The sequence below is a fragment of the Octodon degus genome, unplaced genomic scaffold (assembly GCF_000260255.1).
Source record: "Octodon degus isolate 3935 unplaced genomic scaffold, OctDeg1.0 scaffold00077, whole genome shotgun sequence".
NCBI classification, from domain to species: domain Eukaryota; kingdom Metazoa; phylum Chordata; class Mammalia; order Rodentia; family Octodontidae; genus Octodon; species Octodon degus.
Genome location: NW_004524653.1, coordinates 10061092 through 10072897, shown reverse-complemented (window position 1 = coordinate 10072897; position 11806 = coordinate 10061092). Strand labels below are relative to the sequence as shown.

At 48.1% G+C, this 11806-nt stretch overlaps 1 protein-coding gene across 15 annotated transcripts in view; it reads right to left on the bottom strand.

Moving 5' to 3' along the window:
- Zmynd8 (zinc finger MYND-type containing 8) overlaps positions 1–11806 on the bottom strand; it is a 132808-nt gene that overhangs the window by 19694 nt on the left and 101308 nt on the right. For all 15 annotated transcript variants that reach the window (XM_023720750.1, XM_023720746.1, XM_004636060.3 and 12 more), the window contains 2 exons: positions 5859–6104; positions 3291–3481 (listed from right to left, as the gene is read on the bottom strand). In XM_023720750.1, the coding sequence (XP_023576518.1) occupies positions 3291–3481; positions 5859–6104 (437 nt within the window). The remainder of the gene's footprint in view (positions 1–3290; positions 3482–5858; positions 6105–11806) is intronic.

Sequence of the window (11806 nt, the reverse complement as noted above, 5' to 3'; positions counted from 1 at the left end):
ATCCCCCAGCACCACATGCCAGCCAGCCCCGCCCCCTGGTGGGCTGAGCTGGCCACACACACAAAAAATAAAATAAATAAATAAACAAATAAATAAAAATTAAAAAATAAATAAATAAATAAAATGAGTTGATTTAAATAAAGTAAATTATGTTTAAATAAATATTTCAGGCCGGGGAGATGGCTCAGTAGAATAAGCGCTTGCCTGGCAAACACAAGGGCCTGAGTTCAATCCCCCCAGTTCCACCAAAATAAATAAATCAATTAATTAAAATAAAATATTTCAGGCAAAGTTATTAGCATGGAAGCAGATAAGAAAATAACCATGAATGGTGAGACTTACCTGCCCCTCAAATCCTTCTGGTTGTGTATTTTGCTTTTTTCCCCAAGTACTAAGAGGATTGAACCCAGGACCTCATGGAGCTACATCCCCAACCCTTTTCACTTTTTATCTTTTGAATTTTGACATATTTTCTCACTGTAAATTGAACAGGCTGAGCTTGAACTTTTTGATCTTCCTGCCTTCGCTTCCCAGAGTGCTAGGATTATAGGTGTGCACCACCATGTCAGCCAAAACTCTCCTATTCTGAACCTCAGGGTCAGTTCAGCCATTTTCCTGGAAAGAAAAACAGGTACAATGGCTTTTCCCCCCCAGAACCAAGATTAAACTCAGGCCCTTGTGCTTGCCAGGGAAGCACTTATTCTACTGAGCCATCTCCCCAGCCCTAGGCACAATGATTAAACAACTATATTAGGCCCAAGGCATAGACTCCACCCCCTCATCAGCCAGGCTGAAGCATGCTGAGAAGTTGCTGGACAGAGCCATGTGGAAATCTGCAGATCCAGAACACATCTGGTGAGCGGCCCGCTCTGCATTTGCAGCCGCGCTCCAGCCAGGTGAACTGCACACCATCCAGAGCCAGCCGCCACCCTGCACACTGCAAAGTGGCCATGCATCAGCTGTGACCCCCAGGCCAGCTGCACACCCTTGCTGGGCTTCCCTTTCCCCATCTATAAATCAGGAGCAAGGGTAACAGCTACCTCATCAGCTTGTCATACACACTGAAGAAATAACCAACAAAAAGTGCCCCAAACAGTGGGAGACCCAGAGAAGTCACTGCAGTGACACGAATCTTTGTCACTGCTGTCTCGCCCAGGACGGACCACCAGTGGCTCCTGGTGACACTGACCCTCTAGTTCCTCTGTGTGTGTGTGTGTGTGTGTGTGTGCGTGCGTGTGTAGTCCTTCCTGGGTGCAAGCTGGCCCCTCTTCTACCATGGAACACAGCAAAGTAAGGGAGCTCCTACTGCCACCAGGCTATAGGAAACAAGTGGTCAGGCTGAGCAGGGCCACTGAAAAGTGGAACCTGCCTGTGACTACCAAGTGTCTGAGAGTGGATTCTTTCCCTTCGAGCCTGCTTCCGAGCTGCTGACTGAAGTGGACACCGTGACACAAGCATGAGGTCCCCAGGCAGAAAGCCCCGCTTGGCCAGGCCTCCTGACCCACAGAAACCGAAGGATCACAGAGCTGAGTGCCAGCTTCAATTGTTAACAGTTTCTAGGTCTCTAGTGCACAGTGATACACAGCAAAGCTAGTGAGCTAGAAGGAGAAGGAAAATGAGCAACAAAAACACCACTAATGGGGGCTGGGGAGATGGCTCAGTAGAGTAAGTGCTTGCCTGGCAAGCACAAGGGCCTGAGTTCAATTCCTGGTTCTGCCCAAAAAAAAGAAAAAAAAAAAAAAAAAAAAGGCCAAAAAACACCACACCACTGAGAAATCATGTTTCCCTCACAATCCAGAATCTAAGAGTATTTTACCTTGAACTCAGTATACTAAAGCAGCTCTTTATTACAAAACTGGACACTTTCTTTAAAAAAAAAAAAAAAAAAATCTAGAAACAACTCTTCACCCATTCTCTATGAACCTGAAGCTTACTCCTTAGTAACTAACCAGTAATATTCTCATGAGTAAAGAATCATCATTACAGGACGGGGAGACAGCTCAGCAGTATAAGCTCCTGCCTCACAAGTACAAGGTCCCTAGTTCGACCCCAGTACCATATTTAAAAAAACCCAAAAACTATTATTATTATCTGTGTACACAATTACATTAACTATTAATACTATATAGTGGTATTACTCTACGTACATATTACACTGTATGTAGTTTGCTATGTAATTTATTACTATTCATTACTGTATATTACTCATGTAGTTAATTTACTGAATACTCAGTAGATTACTCATTGGCTATTAAGGTGTTCATAGTACGTAGCCCAGAACAGAGGTAGGCAACATGCACGCACTGGACAATTTCCGGAGCACGCACTTACTGGACACCAGGCGCCTTTCTGGTCTTGGTGGGGAGCCACCAAGCAGAATCCCTCTTTCCATCGGAGCCAACATTCCTGTCATTATCATCACCGAGGGGTCTACGGAGGGGAATCGACACCTCACGCCAGAGAACTCTCCCGATGCTGAGGAGAACCGCAGCATTGTACCTACCTAATCTCAACAATGACCCTAGAGGCAGCAGGTAAATCAGGACAACCAGAGCGAGACCACAGGGAGTAGCTGGGAAATGACACACTCTGGGCCATTTGCCCACTGTGCCACAGACAAAGACTGTGCCCTGAGGATGGCCGACCCAAGGAAGGGACTCACCAAGCTCCCAGTCTATCCTGGTTCTGGCAATGACCAAGGTGTAGGCCTCTTGTGTTGTCAACTTCATGCCATTCTTAAAGCCCAAACCACCTCACCCGGTCAGCTATCTGTCTCAGTACTCTGAGGAAAATCCATCCTTAATGAGCAATTTGAGTTCTGAAGGGTGGGGGCTGGAGAGATACCTCAGTGGAATAAGTGTGTGTCAAGGTCTTGAGTTCAATCCCTGGTACCACCAAAAAAAAAAAAAAAAAAAAAAAGAATTCTGAAGGGTAACTGCAGTTATGTTTTACATTCCATTGACTGACTTTACAATCTAAGCCCTCCTGAACAGATCTGCTCCATTTTGTATTTTTCTGTCAAGAACCAACTTGAGACCCAAATACAAGAATCCAACAGAGGGGCTGAGGAGATAGCTCAGTAGACTAAGCGCTTGCCTGGTAAATCAAGGACCTGAGTTCAATTCCTGGTTCCGTGTAAAAAAAAAAAAAAAAAGAATCCAACAGAGTCCACTTTAAAAACAGGGTCTTCTCTCCCACACACTCCCGCCCTGTGCCAGTTAGAGCCCTCAGGGTTCCCAGCAGGAAGCCAGTTCTCTAACCACCTGCTCACCCATCACTGGCCCACTCACTTTGCTAGTGTACTTGGCGATGTCTGCAGCGACATCAGCAGAGGCTGTGGCAATGGGCAGGTCGGCGCTGAGTGAAGACGCAAGGCTGCTGCTGGTCCCTGTGTTGCTGATCAGGGGCGACGGCTGCGTGTTGGTCACCAGGGTGATGGTGGACGTGGACGGGCTCTGCGTGACCTCTTTCTGCTGGACAGCTAGGAAGGCAAAGGTCCTGGTTACCTCGGCCAGGCAGGAGGGAGGCAGGGTGGCAGGATGGAAGGGAAAACCCTCATACATGCTGAGTGAACTTTTCTATATCCAAGTCACAAAGATTCTCACCTTAACCTGACTCTTAGCCAGAGTCCTCCAAGCCCTGCTCTCCACTGGGCCTAATTTGAACTATAAAGATGCGAACAAACATGAACCATTCCAGGTTTCAGGGTCCCACAAGGAGATGACTCAGGCCCCCTTCAAGTACTGCCTGACATGGGATCCCTATCTCTCTGTTTTTGTGCAAGGGCAGAAGCCTAACCTTTAAGCGCCCATTAACGAACACCAGACAAGTCGCACCTAGACCAAGCCCTTCCGCTTACCGTAAGGTCTAACTTTCCTGTCTCTCCTGCGTCCCTACTCAGAACCACTCCTACTTCCTGTTTCTACCTTACACTCTCCATCACCTCCATCAGCAGAGGACAAGGAGGCAGCTCTGTGGCAGAGTGGCTGTTTCGCATCTACAGAGCCCTGAGTTCAAAGCCCAGCTTCAAAATAAAATACAAAGAAAAATCAGCCTGGGCAACCTAACAACGCTGCAAGACCCCGTCTCAAAAAAAAAAAAAAACTTTGTAGTTTTATTCCCAGCACAGAGAAGAAAAAACAAGTTTCATTTTATTACCTCTGCACAAATCAAAGGAGTAAATTCCTGCTGGACTCCTTCATACAGTAACACAGGACTGATTCAAATTTTCCCTTATCACCTAACTAGTGGTGTGACAGTTGGATTCAAGTCTGTGCTCACCACTGTAACTACTGACACATCGGCCCTCACCTCTCTGGCTAGCTTTCACTTGGACACAGACTTACAAGCCCAGTCTCTTTCCAGTACCACATGAGACCCCGCATGAAAGCAAGCGCACAGGCTGAGGGAATACGAGGCCACAGCGTGGAGAGTTGGCCTGACCCGCACTGCCTGGGCTTCAGCTCCACCCCACTGTCCTCCAAGCGTACCTACCTGGTTTCTCATCCTCCCTTGCTCCCTACCCCCCTTACCCCTGAAGGCTTTCACTGGGGATTTTTTTTTATTTTTATTTTTATTTTTTTTTCTTTTCTTTTCTTTTTTCTTTTTTTCTTTTTTTTTTTGGTGGTACAAGTGTTTGAACTCAGGACCTTGCACTTGCCAGGCAGGCACTTATGCCACTGAGCTATATCCCTAGCCCCTTCACTGGGAATTGATCCAAGATCTTGCTACCTTTGACCTCACATCCTGAGGCTGCCTGGGATCCTACCCACTATGACAGTTTTGATCCAGGAGCCCAGTATCAAGCACCAAGATGCCGGTCTCTCTGGCAATGACCTCTGCACCAGTCTCACAAAGCTGGGCGGGCCAGTTCTGATGGGACCAGCACTGTGTCTATCCTTACAGAGAGCATCCTGCACTGCTGCTGGGAGTCTGATTTTGCAATTTCCGCAAGCGGCTCCTAGTGCAGGTTTATTCTATGGATGTGACTAATCCCTAATTTTAAGGCGACTTTTTATCAACTTTTCATGCTGTATTGTCTCCCCCCCCAAAAAAACCATGAAATTCATTCCCGTGCATAAGGAAACTTACACAGTATCACTGCAGTGCTCTTTAAGAAAAAAAAAAAAAAAAATCAGAGGCCAGCTTCATGCTCACCAGTAGGAAAATGTTCTACACAAACTATGGGGTACTACGCAGCAGTCAAAAAGAACAAGGCAAGGACACAGACAGACCTCAAAAACATGCTGATGGGTGGAAAAAAAAACAAAAACAAAGCATGGTACCATTTTTAAGTTTAAAAAAAAGAAAAAATAAGGTAGTGTTGATTGATGGTGTCACACACACACACATATAGATCAAAATATACATGCATAAGAAAGGGCTTTGCAGGGGTTGGTGAAGGTTGCTGAGGAAAAGGAAACGCAATGGCAAGTGAAGGGGACAATGTTCATGTTTTCATAAATATTTTGCCCCCTTTCTATGAAATATGCATGTATCATATATAAAATGAAAAAAAAAAACAAAAACTTTTAAAAAGCAAGGTACAAACCGATTTTTTTTTTTAAAGTAATGCCAAATGGAATGTGTGAGGGCCTTCTAAACACAAGGGCCAAGACACAAATGGGAACAACAAAAAGTTAAAAATAAAAACAGCAATGGTCTCTCTCCTGTCCGTGTGGCCGAAAGAGGGCGGGCGCCACGGAGGGCAGGGGTCGCGGTACCTTTCACGGCCTGTCTGGTCTGATATCTCGTCCCCTGGGAAGACTGAGGCTGCTGCTGCTGCTGTTGCTGCTGCTGCTGCTGCTGGCGCTGGATCTTCTGCATGTGCCACTTTTGGGAAGACGTTTGAAACTTACTTGATGAGTTCCACACGACCCGCTGCACGGCCGGGGTGGTATCCTTCGGTAAAAGCGGCCTCTGCTTTTTCACCGGGCTCCCTGTGGCAGCGGTGGCCGGCGCCGTGACCGTGACGGTGGACGTGGTGCTGGTGGTGGCTGGGACGCCGGCTGCGGGGGTTTGGGCGGCAGAGCGAGTGAGCACGGGCGTTTCGGGGGGAGACTGGTTGCCTGCTGCCGTGGTGGGTGGTGGCGCTTTACCTGCAGCTAGAGGTGAAGCGTGAAAACAAATAAAAGCTGGGTTGGACTCAGATTCTGCTGCGGGGGCTCTATGCTGCCAAGTTCAGGGTAAAACCAGCCGAGGCCGGCAAAGTTGCAGGATCCGACAGGCTGCGCTCACCCCAGTGGAGCTCCCATCCTTCCCAGAGCTGCGTATCTGAGACCCTCGCTCAGACTCTTGGGGTAAGAGGCAAAGAAGCCCCAGTGCTGCCCAAAAACTAGCTGATGCTACGGTGGGTGAAGAAGACCCTGTGCCCGCTTTCCCCTAGAGCACGGTGAGCGCCTCGGGAGAGCCCAGCTGGAGTGGATCAACAGACCAGACAGGAACCCTTCAGCAAAGGTTAGGGAGCCTACCCACTCACACCCCACAAAACCCGGTAGCTCCCCAAACTCCAAGGAGATTTTTTTTTTTCAATTTTTAAAATTATTTATTGGTACAGAGTCTCGCTACACAGCTGGGACTTGTAGTGACCCTCCTGTCTGAACCTCCCCAGTGCTGGAATTACAGGTGTGCACCACCACATCATGTTGCAGAGCAGCAAGGCGCACCCAGGATTCTGGGGCCCACACAGCATGCGACACCAGGGATCGAACTCAGGTCCTTGCACTTTCCAGGCAGGCACTTAAGACTGCCAAGCTATCGCCCCAGCTCGGACAGAATCATCTTGTCCTTCACTCTACTCCAGGACAAGTCTTAGGGTGGTGCTGCTGGCCTCAAACCTAACTGCAAAAGGAACCTGCCCCGAGGCCAACACCTCTCCAAACACAAATTCATTTGGAGCCAGGAAAGCACAGTTTTAGCCTGCATTGGGTCTGCTCCTACCAGCTTCTAGGTGTACAGTGCGCGCCATTCTGGTTTTCCTGCTGGGCGGAGGTCTCAAGTTTGAGCCTAAAATGAATTTAATTTTAATGGAGCTGCCTTAACTAAACATACTAAGTCAATAATGATCTCAGCAGGACGTGAGAGCAGATGTGAAGGACTCAAGTGTGAATACTGCTGCTCTGGGAATGGGTCTGGGGAGGGGCAGAGGGCTAGGATTCCAGCAGGCAGCAGGGGGCCTCTGGAGGAAAGAGCTCGTGCCCTGCCATCCAGGAACGGGGTGCTTTGCGATGGATGGGCAGAGGGCCCAAAGCGGGCAAGAGCCGGAAGCACCAAGCATCGCAGAAGGGGTGCCCATGAGGGTGCTCATTTGGGGAGGGCTTGGTTATTGCTGCACAGGCCCCAGCTGCAGGGTAGGTGAGTGCCCCACACCACTCTGCCAGGGCATCAGCTTAGACCAGGCTCAAAGCCAGGTCCTTCTATGAAGGTTAGGCCTGATATTTTCAGAGTTCCCTAACCCAGAAAAGACATGAGCTTGATTACCCTGGGGAGGGCTCCCCATGAGCTGCGCATCTGAGGAAGTGAAGGAGAGAAGAGATGGCTGCCCACTAACCCCGCAGTGCCAGTCTGCGTGGTCCTGCTGCTCCCCGAGGAGGACAACGTGGCCAAGCTGGTGGCCAAGACCCCAGTGGGGCCGGAAGAAGAGTTCTTCCTGCAGTGAGGACCTCTGGTGCTTCCTGGGGGCGCTGCAAGAACTGCACATCCAGGGCCTCCCTTTTCCATCCTTGAGGGAAAAAACTATGCTATGATCTGAGAAGCTAGCCTGGCCTAACCCCGCCCCCGCAAATGCCGACCACAAAAAGGCCACAAAAGCAAACACCCCTTGCAGAGGAGTCTACCGTACAGCAGCCATGTGGGCTCTTTTCCTAAAAATAATAATCATAATTTAAAAGGGGGAACCGGATGGCTGGAATCTGAAAAGATTCCAAGCTTGAAGCACTGTTGGGGTAACTATCACTTATCAATACTAAAATGTTGTAATTTCTAGTACATTTTGATACCTGACAGAAGGGAGAATAAAACAAACTATAGGAAATTTTGTCCTAGAAATCTAGAGTGTATAATCCATCTATAACTTCCCAAAGCATGAATTCCTTAAAGGACCAGTACCCTAGAAGCTGCCTGATCAAATTATTCCAGAATGTGTCACTGGTTTTACATATAAAGGAAAAAAAAAACCGTTAGCTGGGTGTGGTAGTGCACACCTGCAATCCCAGCACTGGGGAGACTCAGGCAGGAGGACTGCTGCAAGTTCAAGGCCAGCCTGGGCTACAAAGTGAGTTCAAAGCCAGCCTGAACTGCAGAGTAAGTCTTTAACAAAAAGGAAATAAAAATTTTTAAATAGTGCCAGGGATTAAATTTAGGGCTTTCACAAAGAACTACAACCCCAAATCTTTTTGTATTTTTAAACAGGGTCTCACTAATCCTAGAAGTAGGTATCAGAGTGCCAGGGTGGCAGATGTTCATGGCCGTGCCTGGCCAAGGGAGGATTTTTCCAAAGAATCATCATCTCCTGTCCGGGGAAGGATGGTGGTGACCGCCGCAGTGAGAAAAGAGTGGCGTCAGGAAGGGAGCCCCTGGCACCTGGGCCTGGGACCACCAGCTGTAAAAGCTGCTCAACTAAAGCGCCTGCTTAGACAGGCACAGGGACCAGGGTTCGATCTCCGGTGCCGGCCTCGCCCCTGGGGTGCCCAGAGACAGCCATTCAGACTGGGTGTGGTGGCACATGCCTGTAATCCCGCTGCATGGGAGGTTGAAAGCAGGAGGATCATTAGGAGTCCAATCTGTGTAATGAGATGCTGTAGACCCTGTACTAAATACATTTAAAAACAAAAAAAAAGACATTGCTCAGGAAGAAAAAAAAGTCTCTGAGTGGCATGGGGAAGGGAGAAGATATGGGTGCAGCAAGGGTCTGCAGGGCCCCCACTGATACACTCGGAGCGGAGGAAGAGCCGCGAGTTACCACGCTCATTGGGCACATGGTGGTAGATGCTCCACCTTCGAGCCTGAGACAGAGCCATGCTTAAAACCTAAGTAAGTTCCAGCAGAAAAGAATAAGAACGAAGTATAACAAGTAAAGCCATACTAATATGCCGAGCTGTGAAAGGCTCCAAGTCAACGACTTCTGACATTGCCAGTCCTATGGATAACCTACTGCTATTTGGACTACAAGGAATATTTTGCTGAATTCACGTACCTACAATATTTAAATGACAATGGAATACCCTTCTCTGACAAAATGAACCAAAAAAGGATACAAAGGAACGACCATTTTGTATCTGTATATTCAAAACAGGATAAATATACAGCTGCATTCTCTTAATTCAATGAATAGAGAGATTTGTTCTAATAGTGTTTGTGGACAGGATATCATGTCTGCATCTTGTCCAATGAATAACCACTAAGACAACAATATGCAATGTATGAATAATTGAAACTGTGCTAGCAATCAGTTTTGAAACAGTCTCATTGCTATTTGTTTCTCAATAAAATTTTTTTTTTAATTTTTTATTTTATTTGTGTGTGTGTGTGTGTGTGTGTGTGGCCAACTCAGCCCACCAGGGGGCGGGGCGGGCTGGCATGTGGTGCTGGGGGATTGAACCGCGGTCCCTTGTGCTTTGCTAAGCTTGTTCTAAGTAGGTGCTTTAGACCACTGAGCCATCTCCCCAGGCCCTGTTTCTCAATAAAATTATATAAAAAATAAAAAGTTAAAAATTGAAATAGAAGAAACAACATCCCTATAATAAAAAAAAAATAAAAAAAAAAAAACCTAAGTAAGTCACCATGGAGCTCTGGATTTAAGAGCTGCTGGTTTTGCCCCAAGTCCCTAGGAACTGCTATAACTAAACCATGGTTTGTTTTTGTCTTTGTATTTTTAGAGAAGGGTCTACAGGGTGTTCAGGGCCTCACTACTAGATCAGACTCGTAGTGATCTGCCTGTTCACAGCCTCCCAAGAGCTGGGATTATAGGCGCGCACCACTATGCCCAGTCTCAATTGCTGTCTCAGCATGCCCTGGGGGCGGGGCCGGCACAGCAGGCCTGGGGATTGAACCCCAGCCCTTGTGCCTCCTTGCAGGTGCTTTAATCCACTGAGCTACTTGGCCAGCACTTAAACCATGTTCTAGAATCACACACAGCTGGATTCTCCACCATCTACTATGTCACATGGAGAAGGTCCTTTCAGGTATCCTTCAAGGACAGCCTCTACTTCTCTAAATCAACTGGAATGCTTTCTAATTTTGGGGAAATGAAAGCCCTTTTAAAAATTATTTCCCTTTGGACTTTCACTGCTAGGAAGCTCAAAGCTTCACTAACCCCAAAAAGCACAAGTAGACCAGTTTTCGTATAAAAACTTTCCCTAGACCACTCAATTCTGCTTTTACATTGACTTCTTTATCTGCAGCGTCTCTTGGTGATGTCCTTGTCAATCCTTTGCAAATTCTTTCCTAGCAGAGGAAGGGGCATGAAACCAACAAATCAAAAGAACTGCTCCAGAAAGAATGGAAGAGATTAAACACAAGAACACAAGCATTCCTGCAAGCCTTGTGGAGTAAATGCAACTTCTACTGTACCCAGACAAGGCACTGCCTCGAACCCCACTCCAGTCCCACTCAGATGCTGCAAGGCCACCCACAAGCCGGGATGGCTCACGGAGTCTGACACCGTGTCTCTGCTCCACGCGATTCCTCTCTCCTGCGCTGTAGCACCCTGTGACCTCTTCTCTCTTCCCGAGCTGCAGGCATCCCGTTTCCCCTAACAGCAGAGGTTCTGGAACAGCCCAGCTGCACACCCCAGCTATGGGCTGAGGGTACAGCAAGGACTTGTTTTAAGCTGCCAGGCTGAGCAAACCCCCAAGGACACAGACTTACATGTGACTCGAGGGTTTGGATGAGAACTTAGATCTCTTTAGAATAAAGACAGTCAGAAACAAAGCCTGGCTTCTGCCTTGAGCTCCTCACAAACTGCCTGCGGCTCTGTGGCTACCACCTCTAACTTGCCCAGAGGCAGTGTTTCTCCCCCGTCTCTGTGAAGGCTTCCTATCCTCCTGGGCCTTGTCAGCATGCCCCCTCCACCCACCTGCCAAGCTAACTGGGAAAGGGCGCTGCTGACCTTGGCAGGGCAAGGACACCCTCCACAACATGTACTCGCTCCTGCTGGAGGCACTGACAGGGTTTTGGACAGCACCGCGGACCAGCAGCAGTGGGAGGCACCTAGATGCAGGGAATGGTTCTTAAAACCCAGGTGACTCTCAATGAATAGGTATTTTTTAATAGCCGGGGAGGATACTACTGCCATCTAGTGGGTAAAGGCCAGCAATGCTCCTAAGCACCCTCCAAGGCAGGCCAAAGAATTCCACAGGGCAAACTTGGTGGTGAAAGATTGAGGAGTCCCAGGATCGGAGGAGTTAAAGCCAAGTCCACCACACAATTCCCCTTCTATTCCCAAGCTCATGGGCATTCTGGTATCACCTACCCAAATGGCTGCACGTCGTGCCAAAAAAGTACCTACCGCCCGAGCCAGCCCCGCCCCCAGGACACTGAGACAGCAATTGAGAAAGGGCGTGGTGGGGCATGCCTGTAATTCCAGCTCTTGGGAGGCTGTGAACAGACGGATCACTATGAATCTGATCTAGTAGTGAGACCCTGAACGCCTGCAGACCCTTGCCTAAAATACAGAAAAAAAAAAAAAAAAAAAAAAATACCAACACCTGGGCCACAAGAGGGGAAACAGCTGAACCCATGAGGACGTTTACAATGAATGCTTCCCACCACCTGAGCCTGGCAGCAGGGGCTCTGGCAAACTTTGCCA